This window comes from Pelodiscus sinensis, chromosome 30, assembly GCF_052426305.1.
Source record: "Pelodiscus sinensis isolate ZL-2025 chromosome 30, ASM5242630v1, whole genome shotgun sequence".
Classification (NCBI taxonomy): Eukaryota; Metazoa; Chordata; order Testudines; family Trionychidae; genus Pelodiscus; species Pelodiscus sinensis.
In genome coordinates this window covers 10,477,420-10,492,206 of record NC_143081.1, presented here as the reverse complement: position 1 = coordinate 10,492,206, position 14,787 = coordinate 10,477,420, and the positions used below count along the sequence as shown (strand labels likewise).

Sequence of the window (14,787 nt, the reverse complement as noted above, 5' to 3'; positions counted from 1 at the left end):
GGCGATAGGAAGGAAACTGACAGAACAGAACCGAGGGCTCCCCCCGCCCGGGTGAAACGGGCCCGAGCGCTGCGGCTGCCGAACCCTCCGAGGGGCCCTGGGCGCTGCCCTTGTGCTGACGGGGAAGGGGGCGGAGCGGTCGGACCCTCCCTGGGACAATCCAGCCCTGGGCGCTGGGGCGGGAATTCCCGGAGCCTGTGCCCAGGGTCAGTCTGCGGGAAGAAACGCCTCGTGCTCCCACGTGACACTTTGCTGCCCCCTTGTGGCTCTGTCGCGTTGCTGCGCGCGAAGTATTTCGCTCTCCTACCAGTAGCCTGGAGCCTTTTCTGAGGTCACCCACCAGCGCAGCTGGCAGAGCATCAGGCTGTTAACCCGGGAGCCCAGGTGTCCGGGCAGGTGGCTTTTAACTTTCCTTGTGCACTAGGAGCTCAATGAATCCTGGCTGTGCCCGGAGCGACACCCCCATTCCCAGCCTGTGGGGCCACTGCCTGAAGGAAATTCTCTTTTTCCTGAGGGGGTGGGGGCTTAGGAAGCTGCCGGGAAGCTCAGATCCACAGGATCGGGCCTGGAAAGTGCAGTCTCCGACTGGCGGGAAGCGCTGCGGGGCCGGGAGCTGAGGAAGCCAAGGGAAGAGAGAGGGAGTCTCGGGGACACAGCAGCTGTGGAGAAGCGATAAGGGCAGAGGGCCTGGGAGCCGCCTGCGGGTGAAAGGCTGCACCAGCCTGTCCAGGAGAGTCTGAGAACAGCTGGGCAGCCAATAGCGCTGGGTCAGGTCCCAGACATTCCATTCTAGGATGCGCTCCTCGGACTGCACCAGAAGGGCAGGTGGGGGCTTCGTGGATCCCTGTTGCTCACAGCCTGTTCCATCCCCACCCCCATTCAAAGCCACGAATCACACCCCGGGGAAGCCGCAAAGGCTGACAGGGAGCCCGTCAAGCCCAACATCGTCCACTCAGCTCGGCCAAACAGAGCGCTGGCTCGTGCCCATTCGGGACAAAGCTTTGCCTGTTTCCCTTCTCCCCGGAATCCCCGTCTTCTCCTGGGCTGCAGTAGCCACCCCCGGCGGGATGCCCAGAGACAGGCACTGGATTTTGCCTCCCCACAGCGAACCAGAAGGGCATTGGAAAAGGTGAGCAAAGGGTAACAAAGGCTACAAAAAGGCACCAGTGGGATTTGAATCTCCTACTTACCAGGCAGCGCTTTGGCAAGCTAAGACATAGCGCCCTGCTGGAAAAACAGCATCCAACTGTTCTAGATTATGATCCAAGACAAACCCTTCTGTTTCCAAAGTGCAGACATTCCCCATTTCCCTCAAGATTTCCAGAACTACCCCCCACGCCCTGAACGGGGAGTTCCTGAAGATATTTGAAATCACTCCAACGTCTGTTGCCACTTCGGAAGCCTTAAGTAGGTGCTATGGGGAGACGCTGAAATGAGGTCACTTCTCCACATGGAAAACAGGGCCCATATGGGGGGAGGGAGGAATTGATCCCACGTATCCTTTCGGAGGCCAGAATACCCACTTCTGAGAATAACAGGCTTTTGTATCTGGCCTCTTAAACCACTCGTGCACCCTGACAGTGATGTTAAGCTTTGCTTCTCAACCACAATTTTCTTAAATGTTGTAATTGCTCAGGGAGGCCACGGTAGAACCTCTCTTTGAGCCCCTCCCAGCCATTGCTCAGCGTCGCTATCGGATACACACAGTCACCCTCCCTACAGCGGTGAAGGGTTTTGTTTGTTTGTTTGTTTGTGAGCTGAAAGGAAATGGGCCGGGGGCGGGGCCAGTAGAACGGGGGGACCCAGGCGGGTGTGACGCAGCATCGCGCTGTTCTGTCTCCTGGCAGGGGGGTTCCAGAGTCTGGCTGGACACAGAATGTCCCGCTGCTGTTTCCTCTATCTCCTCCCCCTCCGTCTTACTCTGCTTGGAAAACACAGAGGGAGGGGGTCTGTGTGTCTGTGTCTGCCTGTCACGCACCCTATGACAGAAGCACATGGAACAGTCACACGATGCCAGTGATTGGTTCCATGAATCTTTCCCGCACCGGTCTGAAAGCCAGGGGCCGGATTAAGGAGGGTGAATAGATCCTGAGCGTCCAATCCCCGTTAAAAACTGCGTTCGCCAACGGCTTTATAAAAGTAGGCCAGAATTACTTTTCTGGGGTTAAGTATCAGAGGGGTCTGTTAAGGGGTCTGTTAGTCTGGATCTGCAAAAGCGAGGAGGAGTCCTGTGGCACCTTATAGAGGAACAGGTATATTGGAGCATAAGTATTCGTGGGCAAAGACCCCACTCCCTCAGATGCAGTCCTAGTTGCTTTTTCTGTGGTTCTGGTAGATTTTGTGGACCCTCCCCCTTTGGCTCTTGGGTGGGGACAAAAATACAGGGTTCTGTGTCTGGGCCAGGGCTACCAGTGAGTGGGATAGAGATGGGGATGCAGGATCTGGGCAGGAGGTGGGGGTGTAGGAGAGGGTGAGGATGGGAGGTCTGGATGGGTGGTAGGGTGCAGCCCCCTTTGAATTTGGGCCTTCGGGCCTGCGTACAAGAGAAATGCTAATGCTTGGCGGCTCGGACTGCTGCAAGGAACGATGGGAGCTGCCCTTGGAGGCTGCGGATCGGCCTTGGCTGCTCTCACAACAGCGATTGTAGCTGTCCCCGAGTGTGGTGCTGACCAGCCCCACCAGCCTCTTCCCCGCCGGTACTGATCTGCGCCGGACTATGACCAGTTCCGCGAACCAGCTCAGGGCACTTCAGCTGCGTGGAGCCACCGGCACCGGGCGTCTTCATATGTGGACCCGACTGGGTCAGACCAGCCCGTGCCCGGCCCCTGAGCAAGCCAAGCGGCGGAGTGAACGAGGGGGGGTAACAGCCATCAAGGAGGGTCACAAAACGTGTGACGTCACCGCAGCGACCCCGCGAGAAGCTCCTGCTTGGGCGGTGGGTTTGCGGAGAGATATTCCCTCCCCGAGCCGCCTCCAGGGAGTCACCGGCCCGAAGTCTCATTGTCACTGCGGTGGGGGAGGGAAGTGGCCTTATGCTGCCCCCTCGCGGCTGCCGGGGGAGGGGCGGCTCCGCTGCCTGGGTTTTTGGACGGTCGCAGACCGGTTCCCTGTCACTGTGTATCTGTGTCTAGCACAGTGATAGCGGGCGGTGTCCTCAGGCTTCAGGCCGGTCATTTGCAGGTACAGCGCGCTCTGGGAATTCTCCCTAGAGATAGTGAACTGGCCTTTCACGGAATCCTGGTATGCGGCAACTAATCCGGTGTTTATACCACCGACCCACTGAAACCCCTTCCCGGGAACGTCCCGGATCCACTCCATTGTATAGTCAGAGAAAGCGAAGCCGGAGGCTTTGCAGGAGAGGCGCAGAGAGTCTCCGGGCTTCTTCACATCCCCTCCGGACTCCACCAGCTGCACCTGGCACCGGGCACCTGGGAACACAGACCGGTTATAAATACCAGTAGAAAAAAAGCAAGATTTGTGTTAACTCTGCCGGTTATTCAGAGGAAGAAAATACCTCCCAAAGCCGCTACAGCAGCATTACTAGGATCCAAAGTCTCATTGTCTCTGTGCTGGAGGGAAAATTCTCCGGGGACTGGCTGGTCTCTGCCCAGACCCAGGGAGCTGCGGATTCTCCCTGCAGGTGCAGCCTGGGCAGAGGGAGGGACAGATTTAAGCAGGAGACTGACTCCCTCATTTGCATACCCCGCGTTACAAGAGCCCCTCGCTGCTCCTGCCAGGGATCTGAGAGACTCGCCCCGGGGCTCCGGGTGCAGGAGTCAAACTGCCCCAGCCTGGGTCTCTGTGCAGCGCCGGGCACGGGGCGCTGGGACCCTCCTGACACTTTGGGACCTGCATGAACGAGCAGCTCCCTGCAGTGACTGTCCGCTCACACAGGGACTGAGGGGCTGGTGACTCTCAAGTGATGGAGGGGAGAGGAAAGTCATTTGTGGACTCTCTTCCCCTCCCCCCCTCCGCCATGCTCTGAGGGGCCAGGAAGAGCCGGTCCCTGGCTCAGTGTGGGGGAGGGGCTGTGCCCCAGGGAGCCATTGGCCTGGGAAACAGCTGGGGAGGGCAGATTTCCCACAGAGCTGGGAGCCGGAAGCCCCTTTCCCTCCCCTGCAAACCAGCCCGGATTCTGGCCGGGTTGAAGCGCTCCCTGGCGCGTTTGACGCTTTTCCACGGAGTGTGAGGGGGGCTCGGTACACGGCCTAAGGGGTCTGTGAATCTTTAGCCTTCCAACTGCGGCTCCTGTGACGTGTATCGGGCACAGCTGAGACACCGACACAGCCCCGCAGCGGGCAGAGACGAGCGGTCACAGGTCTGAGCAAAGGGGAGGCGCTTTCTCTCTCTGCATAACAATCACTGAGGCAGATGAGGATGCGGCTGTCCGGGCCTGCGCGGTCAGGGGTTTGTGGACACCGGTCTCCCGCTCTCAGGCCGCAATCGCCCCACAGGGAGTTGGCCGTGAGGTGGGAGCCAATGTGAGAAAGGCCGGGCCGCCCTCGCTAGAGACAGAGGCCCGGGCCGGTCACCGCTAGGGACGCTAAAGTAGAATGAGCAGCAGCCAGCAGGCAAGACCCCACCCCTGCCCGCTCCGGCCCAGGGACCCCTGACCCCTCACCAATGGGATCGGATCCCGCATGCGCAGGGGTCTCTCCCTGAGCTTTTCCAACCCGCTGCGCTGGTCTCTGCCTCTAGGTCCCACAACCGGCCTCGGGGCCAGCCCCGGAGAGAGTCGAGTGAGGCGGGGCCGCAGCTGGGCTGTTTATCCTTGTGCGAAGAATTTCGCATCGTGGGTTTTGGGCCTTGTGCTGAACCTCCCGCATCCCCCACAGCTGAGGGGCTGGGTGTGGATCTCCACACGGATGGGGGGCACCTTGATTGGTGGGTCTGCTCGGAAATCCCAGCCCTGACCCATCTCTCCAGCTGTCGCTGACGGGGGTTTGCTCGGGACCGGGGCCGTGTCTGCGCGGGGCCCAGCTCGCAGCGGGAGGTGACGTTGCCCGGGGGTTGCGGGGCTCCAGGCCCAGGGCAGAGGTTCCAGTCACAGAAGGTCCCGTGTCAAGGTTCCAAGAGCGTCTAGCACCGACCCCAGGAGCCTGTTGGGGGAAGGGGGGGAAGGTGGAAACAGAAACCGCGCGCTGCCCCTTCCCTCCCACCTAGTAAAAATGCAGCGCGTGCTTCGCTCTCCCTGGGCAGGTGTTGAGCCGGGAATGTAGCCGGTCCTCTTGGGATGGGCAGAAGCTTTTGATGGGATGAGATGGGTTTGGGCAAGCTGGCGTGTGTCTAAAGAGCGTTGGTGTTGGCGATCCGGGAGAAGCGGCGCGCCTGAGGGAACTGCTGGCGTGTCCTGTTGCTCAGCAGCACGGGGAAGGCAGAAGTTCTCTTTGTGAGGGGTTTGGCGTGCCTCGGAGTAGTACAGCAAGGCCAGCGTGGAGCTGTGGCAGCTCTTTGTCTAGGCGTTTTGGCCTGAACAAAGGCTGTGGGTAGCGTGGTCCAGAACTGCTTTGTTCCACGAGCGTCTGGAGAGCCCCCCTGAGCAGGTCCCAGCTGCCCTTGTGGGTGGGAAAAGGGCAGGAGGGATTCCTGTTGCCTGAGGACAGAAGAGGAGGCCTCCGTGCCTCCCATGCAGAAAGCGGGGGGGGGGGGGGGGGGGGCTGCCAAGAGCTTCCCCGCAGGCAGCATCCTGCCCTGGTCTTGAGCTACTTGCAGCTTGGAGTGAGAGTCAAAAGAGGTTGGCCCGCACATAGCAGACGATGGTTTCAATCCATTGACCTCTGGGTTATGGGCCCAGCACGCTTCTGCTGCGCCACTCTGCTCCCTTTGGCTTGGCTTGCCTTGGCTTGGCTTGGCTTGCCCTGCCCGCAATCCACTCTAGCACTTGGGCTGCCCTGGCACAGTGTAGCCTGACAGGAACCCCTGTGTAACATCCATTTTTGCTTGCCTGGAGCATGCAGGGCACACAGAGCAGAAGGCCCAGGCTGTGTGACCGTGAATGGCTGTAAACAGAGATACGCCAATTGCTGACCAAGAGGCTGCCAAGGAGTGTCCTTGACTTAACCCATATTGATACGAACACACAGCCGTCCGCGGGAGGAGGAATCTCTCGCCCAGTAAAAAAATGTCTAGTACTCACAATTTAGTTCTCTCTCTTGCAAGTGTCAATTAATTTGAAACTTGCTTGTAAGAACTGGCGCCACAAAACGGAGCAGTACAATTTGGCCTCTTAGATAAGAAAGAGGATACGGGCCCCCAGGGGTATATAGATGGGTCCAGCAGCACATTTTCTCTGAGTGTCAATCTACCATCTATCTGCTGGTCGGGTTAGGTGTTTGATCTCCTGAGGTTCCAGAGGGGACGCCCACCTCGTATTCGTCTTTCCTAGGAATTGAGAGACTGGCCCTGGCCTGATATGCTGGAGTCGAGAGGCACAGAAAGGGGTAAAAATTGTACCTGGATGTGGTCCTTTGTTTAAGTATATATATACATAGTGTCAGAGCTCTTTAAAGATTAAGCTGTCACTTGGTACCATTCTTTCTATTTTCTATCTTTACCTTTTTCCTGTAATCATTTTTAAGACCTATATATATATATATATATGCTAGCATTTAAGAAATAGAGCAATAGCCATTGTAACCATATGATTTATAAGCTTCTTTAATAAACCTGTAACTGTTTAAGCTTTAACCTGACTCCTTCAGTTGCTGTAATAGAACCAAGCACAATTTAAAAGAACTTCAGCCGGTCATAAAGGGACAGACATAGGAAGAGCTTGGGCGTTTGGATCTGTGTCACTCCCAGGTGACAGATCCGTTGGGGCACTTTTCAGCCTTTCCTAGGCTGCCCGCTGCAAAGGAGCCCCTGTGTTCTAGCAGCTAAAATCTAAGGTGTAATAAGCTCTTCCTATATAACGGGGCGTCTGTTAGCCTGCAGGCCACCCTCTGCGACGGGACCCCGTTCCTAGCAATAAAGACACGGACGTTAAACCTTTTCTCGGAAACATACACACACACACACTGCCCTGACCGTCGGCTGACACACGGGCAGGCAGAGGAGCAGGCTGTTAGGCAGCATTTCGAAAAAACAGGTGAGGTCTCTGTGGCGCAATGGGTCAGCGCGTTTGGCTGTTAACTAAAAGGATGGTGGTTCAAACCCACCCAGGGACATAACTGCACTTGGCTGGCTGGCGCTTGTGAGCTGGTTCCCTTTTGCCGCCTCCAAGCCATCCCTCTTGGCCTCAGTGAGGTCACCTTGTGGCCAGCAAGGTTCAGGGGCCGTGCCATGTCACAGGAGCCCGTCTCCCAGCATCCGCGCCACGGCCTCGGCCTCAGGGCTTAAGCCCCGAGACCAAGCGCAAAACCTCCAGCCGGGCGGAGGCGACACCGGCTGAGAGGGAGAAACGCATGAGCCGCGCGGGTTCTTAGCCGCCTCCCTCCTACGGGCCTGTTTGCTGCGCAAACCTCTGGGCCTGTCTCATGCCTCGCCTGGGAAGCACGGCCGCACCAACTAAGCCCCAGTCACAGCTCCTGAGGTTTCCTGTGCAGCCTTGGACTTGCTCGGCTGCCGTGGTTTCTCTTTGGAAGGGACTCAGTCCCGCTTGGACAGGCGACTCGCCCGGGTGACTCCATCCCTGGAGTCTGCCATGGCTCTGCTGCTTTAGAGCTCAAAGTTTCTCCCCTCCCTGGGATTTTGCCTCTGAGACTAGAAGTTTGCATCTGCTGATGTCATCTAGAAACAGACCAAACACCAACTTTCCTCACCGGTGATGTTCCCCGTGGGACTGGCACCTGGGGAGGTGGCCCCTGCCCGCAGCAGGCTATACAGTGCAGTGGAGAAGATTTTCCACAATTGGCGCAGGGCTGAGGCTTGCGGCGCATCACTGGACAGAGCGAAGGAGCCTCGGTCGCTGCTCTGGGCTCTGACGTTCCATTGACTGGGCCGGGGTGCAGGGGAATGCGCAGGGCAGAGCAGATGGACGGAGGAACCTGCCTCTGGCCCTGAGACGCTGCGTGCGGAGGTGGGAGCCGGGATCCCGTTGCTGCCTGACCTGCCTTGGAGGTAAATCGGCCGTTTCCTCCCGGCTCCCTGGCGCTTCAGGGTTGGGAAGCAACGTGGGTTTGGTAGGACACTAGTGGGGGGGGGGATGTTCATGGGGCGCGGGGCGCTGGTTTCTAGCAACCCTCCCACCCAAAAGGAGAGGATTTCAGATCAGCCAAGAGCTTTCAGCTCACAACTTCCCTTGCTTCTGTCACCCTGGTATCTGGGCACCGCACTCTCTGGAACGTGTCTCTCCTCCGCCGCCCCAGTGCATTGCCACCAGCCCAGCTTGGCAGCAGGGTGTATCACACACAGAGGGACTGATCTCTGGAGGTGTCTGGGCAGCTAATGCTGTAGTATCCCACACTGCCAACAAGCCCATTCTCGGGCAGTGGCAGAGCCTTTCTAATGACCCAATGAGTCCCAGAGAGAGCTAGGGGCAAAGCCAGGATGGGAATAATTGAATCATAGAACACTAGAACTGGAAGGGACCTCAAGAGGTCATCGAATCCAGTCCCCTGCCCTCATGGCAGGACCCAGTACTGTCTAGACCATCCCTGATAGATGCCTATGTAACCTGCTCTTAAATATCTCCAGATACGGAGATTCCACAACCTCCCTAAGCAATTTATTCCAGTGTTTAACCACCCTGCCATTTAAGCCCATTGCTTCTTGTCCTATCCTCAAAGGAAAGGAGAACAATTTTTCCCTCTTCCTTGTGACACCCATTTAGATACCTCAAAACCACTATCATGTCTCCTCTCAGTCTTCTCCTTTCCAAACTAAACAAGCCCAGTTATTTCAGTCTTCCCTCATAGGTCATGTTCTCAAGGCCTTTAATCATTCTTGCTGCTCTTCTCTGGATCTTCTCCAGTTTCTCCACATCTTTCTTGAACTGTGGTGCCCAGAACTGCATAATCACGGCAGAGTAGAGTGGAAGAATTACTTCTCCTATCTTGCTCACAATACTCCTGTTAATGAGCCCAGAATCATGTTTGCTTTTTTGCAGCACTGTCATAGTGTTGACTCATATTTAGCTCGTGGCAGAGTTGTTGACTCAAGTCTGACTTAAATTGCCTAGGTGACTCAACTTGAAACTTGACTCGGGTTCATTGTTTGTGACTTGAGACTCGACGTGGACTTGACAATGACGATTTGAAGACAACACTGGCTTATGGTCCACTATGGCCCCTAGATCTATTTCTGCAGGAGTCCTTCCTGGACAGTCGCTTCCCATTCTCTGTGTGTGAAACGGATTGTTCCTTCTTCAGAGGAGGACTTTGCATTTGTCCTATTTACCTCAGACCATTTCTCCAGGTTATGCAGATAATTTAGAATTATGACCCTATCCTCGAAAGCACTTGCCACGCCTCCCAGCTTCATATCATCTGCAAACTTAATAATCATACTGTCTATGTCAGTATCTAAATTGTTGATGAAGATATTGAACAGAACCAGTCCCAAAACAGACGCCCCCTCCTTGTTATGCCCTTCCAGCAGGATTGTAAACCATTAATAACTACTCTCTGAGAACAGTTTTCCAGACAGTTATGCACCCACCTTAGAGTAGCCCCATCTAATTTGTATTTGGTTTTCTCCAGATTACAGTTGTGTTGATGTACACCCCAGACTTCTCTCAAGTACCCCTGAGGGTACTTATACCACTGGATGTGAAACACTATTCTAAACCTACCCCATTCCCACTAATATTCACTATGTCAGGCATTCCTTCATTATCAGACTTCTCGGTGAAGACAAACAAAGAAGTCATTAAGCACCTCTGCCATTTCTAAGTTTCTTGTTACTGTTTCTCCCTCCTCACTGAACAATGGGCCATCCCTGTCCTTGGTCTTCTTCTTGGTTCTTATATATTTATAGAAAGTCTTCTTATTTCCCTTTGGCTGTGTCGAGACTGGCAAATTGTTCCGCAAAATCGCATGATTTTGCAGAAAAACTTGCCAGCTATCTACACTGGCCACTTGAATTTCTGGAAAAGCACTAACGATCTCATGTAAGATCGTCAGTGCTTTTCTGGAAATACTATGCTGCTCCCATTCAGGCAAAAGTCTTTTTCCGAAAGACTTTTCCACAAAAGGGCCAGTGTAGACAGCAGAGTACTGTTTTCTGCAAAAAAGCCCCGATCGTGAAAATGGCGATCGGGGCTTTTTTGCGGAAAACCGCATCTAGATTGGCCACGGACGCTTTTCTGCAAAAAGTGCTTTTGCGGAAAAGCATCCTGCCAATCTAGACGCGCATTTCCAAAAATTCTTTTAATGGAAAATTTTCCATTGAAAGCATTTTCGGAAAATCATGCCAGTGTCTGCAGCTAATTTGAGCTCATTTTGTGCCTTTGTCTTTCTAATCTTGCCCCTGCATAGCTCTATTGCTTACTCATATTCATCATTTGATTTGTCCTATTTTCCACTTTTTATGTGACTCCTTTTTAATTTTTAGATCATGGAAGATCTCCTGATTAAGCCAAGGTGGTCTTTTTTCTGTAATTTCTATCTTTCCTATGCAGTGGAATAGCTTTCTTTTGGGCCCTTAATAATGTCTATTTGAAAAACTGCCAACTCTCTTCAGTTGTTTTTCACCTCAGTTTTGCTTCTCATGGGACCTTATCTACTCTGAACTTACCAAAATCTGCTTTCCTGAAATTCACTGTCCCTATTTTGCTGTTTTCCTTTCTACCATTCCTGAGATTCATGATTTCTATGATTTCATGACCACTTTTACCAATGCTACCTTCTACTTTCAAATTCTCAACCAGTTCCCCCCTATTTGTTAAAATCAAATCTAGAGCAGCTTCCCCAGTAGCTTTTTCAACATTCTGAAATAAAAAGTTATCTTCAGTGCAGTCCAAGAACTTATTGGCTAGTCTGTGCCTCTCTGTGTTAGTTTCCCAGCTGATATCCTGCGCCCAAGGCAGCCCTGCAAACACTGGGCCTGCTTTCCACTCCCCTCCCTGCGGCACAGTGACAGTCCTTCCCTGCCTGGTGGCCCTCGCAGGGCCATGAAGAGGGGGTGGGATGAGGCAGGGAATGCAGAGCTGAGAATCGCTGCTGTCTCAGGCCAGGGAGGAGACGTTGGCTAGGGCCAGTCTGGCGGAAAGGATTTCCTGCAATCTTATGGACTAATCTTTGATTTTATGTCTTTTCCCCATTTGTAACCAGTTTAATTGTTTACCTTTGTGGGGATGGGTAGGTCAGTGCCAACACGGGGCTGTGAGGAGACCCCACCTGTGAAAGCAGAGATATAGCAGTCCCTTGCAACACCGAGGGGGAGGGCACGACATCGTGGGCTAGGTGCAGGGATGGCAGCTGATCTAGCCCAGGGCAGGGTCCATCCAGAGCCAGGGCTAGGAGGAGGAGGAGGAAGCTCCAGCCCCTTGATCATTTTGGTTGTTCTCCACTAGACTGTCTTCAATACCCGGCACCCTAGAACAGACTGTAAATGTCAAAGGGCGGGAGGACTGGGAGCTGCTGTTTGCTGCCTAGTTCAAGGAGGGGTTTCTCCCCCCCCCCCATTAGCATCTGAGCCAGTTTGTGAGTCTGAGAGATTCTTGGGGGTTTAACTTTTGAGACACTCGCATCCCCCCCTCCCCCCAGATGTGTGCGGGACAAAGGCAAAAGTGATGTGGTGCCACGTTCCCACCACCAGGCGGAGCCTGTTGGCCCACGAGGCAGACCTGGGACAGAGCTCACAGTGTGACAGGGACCGGTGGGATGGCGCTGCCCGACTGCCCCACGTCTGTGTCTCAGATTCAGGCCCTGCAGCCACATGGGAGGGGCAAAGTTGGCGGGGAGCTCAAAGACTCAGTGACCAGAGAAATGCTGACCCACTCAGCCTCCCTCCTTCTCCTTCCCACGGTGGGATGCAGATCCTAACTCATGGCCCCTCCGAATGGAACATGGCGTCTAGCAGGTGTGACTGGGGGGTGCACGGTGGGTGTTTCTGGGCCTGTGAATAAGAAGAAGGAGTGGGAAAGGAGTTGGGAATGGGGGGATGGGGCACTGGGAATAGGGAAATGAGGAAGAGGGAACCAGTCAGAGCTCTGCAGCATGGGAGTTTGAAACATAGCAGAGGGACGGGGGAGCCCATTGGTGTCTGCGGCTGGGGGTTACAGGAAGGGGTCTATTGGGTGAATCGTGGTAGCTGGGGGAGAGGGAAAACTCTATCAGCCCACAGAGATGTGCCTGACTGGTGCACAGGGCTTGGAAAACCCACTGTTTGTACGATGGCCCAATACAAGTCTCACTGTCTGCTCTTCAGACTGTGCCCTGCTGCTTTCTGCCTAAAGGAGCAGAATCAGGGACCAGGCCGACGGGAAAACCCCTCACACCAGCCCTTACAGGTCCCAGGACCATTTGCTTGGTTGGTTTCTCTGCTAGAGTCCCCTGTCAAATATCCCCTCCTGGCCTAGATCCCCAGTGGAGCGGCCCCTCCCTCACTTGGCTTTTACCCACCAGGCAGTGACTGTCTGACACAGCATCTGTACCCCCTATTCAAGCCCAGCTCCGCAGGGTTTGAGTGCTCGGCGCTATCTCTTGAGACATTCCCGGTGTGGAGAGACACTGTCTGTTTCACCCACCCTCTCTCAGGTACTCAACCTGTCCCTGGGGCCCAGAGACGGTGATTCCCTCCCCTGCCCTCCATTCCTCACTCTGCTACCGTGCCGGGGCTGGCAGAGGCAGGCGATGAAGACAAGGCTGCCATATTGTAATGAATGTTGCTCGCAGTGACCCTGTTTCTGTCTCACAGACACACCCCATGGAAAACCAGGAACAAGGAAACCAAACATCTGTTACAGAATTCATCCTTCTGGGATTTGGGGATCTTCCTGGCCTGCAGCTTCCTCTCTTCCTCCTATTCCTCATGATCTACCTGGTGACCATGGCTGGGAATAGCCTTATCTTGGTGCTGGTTGTGGCAGATCGGCACCTTCACACCCCCATGTACTTCTTCCTGGGCAACTTGTCCTGCTTGGAGATCTGCTACAGCTCCACCCTCCTGCCCCAGCTGCTGGCCGGGCTCCTGGCTAGAGATTGGACAATTTCCTTCACCGGGTGTCTCTCACAATATTATTTCTGTTGTGCTCTGGCCACCACAGAATGCCTTCTTCTATCAGTGATGTGCTATGACCGGTATCTTGCCATATGCAACCCGCTGCACTATGCAGCCCAGATGAGGGGCAGGTCTTGCCTCCAGCTTGCTGGGGCATCTTGGCTAGGTGGCTTCATTGCTTGTGGTATAGTCACAGTGTCAATATCCCAGTTAACCTTCTGTGGCCCCAACGGTATCGACCATTTCTTTTGTGACTTTATTCCCCTTGTAAAACTCTCCTGCAATGACCCTCTGCTGATGGACACGTTGGCATTCGCAGCCTGCTTGATTTTAATACTGGTCCCCTTCCTGCTCATCTTGCTATCCTACATCTGCATCATCAGCACCATCCTCAGAATCCCCTCCAGCACCGGGAGGCAAAAGGCCTTTTCCACCTGCTCCTCCCACCTCATTGTGGTGAGCATTTACTATGGAACTATCCTGGCTGCCTACATGTTCCCGACCACCGACCTCCTGAGTGACTTCAAGAAAGTTCTCTCGGTCTCCTACACCGTCCTGACACCGCTGGTCAATCCACTCATCTACGCCCTGAGAAACAGGGAGGTTCAGGAGACCCTGTGCAAAAGATGCAGGAAATTAAGAGTTCCAATATACTGGCCCATTGGCTTACTTAGGTGAAAATGGAATAGCTGCAGCATGGGCCAGGGTAGGGCTAGAGTCAAAGCCTACCAAATAGAAGGTTCTATTTCCACTTGTGTCTCTGACCTTCCTGCCCTGTGCTTGCAGAGTCACAGCCCTGGGAGCAATGGGGGTGCAGGGACCTTTTCAAAACCTTCGCTCCGTGATATTTAGGACCAGTGGCCGATGGCCCCAGGGACGTACCAACAGGCTGCAGGGGCATGAACTGGTGTCTACACAAAATGAAAAGATCTGGAAAGATTGAGCTCAGAAAGAGGTGCAGGTGTTTGTTGTGCGACCTGTGCCTTGGGCCAGCTCTGCGCTGAGAGCCAACCCAGCAGGATGCATGTGTCCAGTCCAAGAAGACAGTACACCGGGGTGGCCAAACCATTCCAGACAAGGAGCCACAATAGCAGTGTGAAGTGCTGACACAAAGTTGTTGGGAAAAAAATAAACCATCACCGTTCGGGTGGAAAATAGATGATAGTATATCCGTACCAGGGCACGGATTGTGGGTTTTTTGTTGTTGTTTTGCTTTGGTTAATAACTTTTCCCCGGGCCCCTTTTTGCGGGGGAGGGTGGAAAGGGGAGGGAAAGGGAGCTTAATGACTTTGCCCTGGCTCTTCATGCTGTCGCCACTGCTGTTGTACCTCACAAAAATGCACCAGGAAGGGGTAAGAGGTGCAAGCTCGGGTAGGGAATCTGGATGCAGAAGGAAGTATAGAAGAAGATGCTGGCCGAGGGGTCCCCAGGCTGGACAGTTTGGGGATTAGGGGGAAGGTTGAGGTTGTGAGCAAGATGCAGGCTTGTAGCTGTGAGGGTGCAGGAGTTTGGGCTGGGGTGCATGAGGGGCTCAGGGCAGGGAGGCTGGGGAGTATGATGTGCTCAGGACACAGTTTTAGATGGTGGAGGAGTGTTGTGACAGAAAACTGAGGATGTGGGGGTGCAGGAGTTTGAGGATGTGAGAAGCTCCAGTGTATGATAGGCTCAGGTTTGGGGGAGGGGTGC

At 54.5% G+C, this 14,787-nt stretch overlaps 1 protein-coding gene and 1 non-coding gene across 2 annotated transcripts; both read left to right on the top strand.

The window, feature by feature from the left end:
• The first annotated feature begins 7,092 nt into the window (after positions 1-7,092).
• TRNAN-GUU (transfer RNA asparagine (anticodon GUU)) lies at positions 7,093-7,166 on the top strand. Its single transcript has one exon. It is a non-coding gene; the product is annotated as a tRNA-Asn (tRNA).
• A 5,641-nt stretch (positions 7,167-12,807) lies between these two features.
• Positions 12,808-13,779, top strand: LOC149521187 (olfactory receptor 6F1-like). Its single transcript, XM_089774377.1, has one exon. It carries the CDS (start codon positions 12,808-12,810, stop codon positions 13,777-13,779), a length of 972 nt encoding a protein of 323 aa, XP_089630503.1.
• Positions 13,780-14,787: the final 1,008 nt, after the last annotated feature.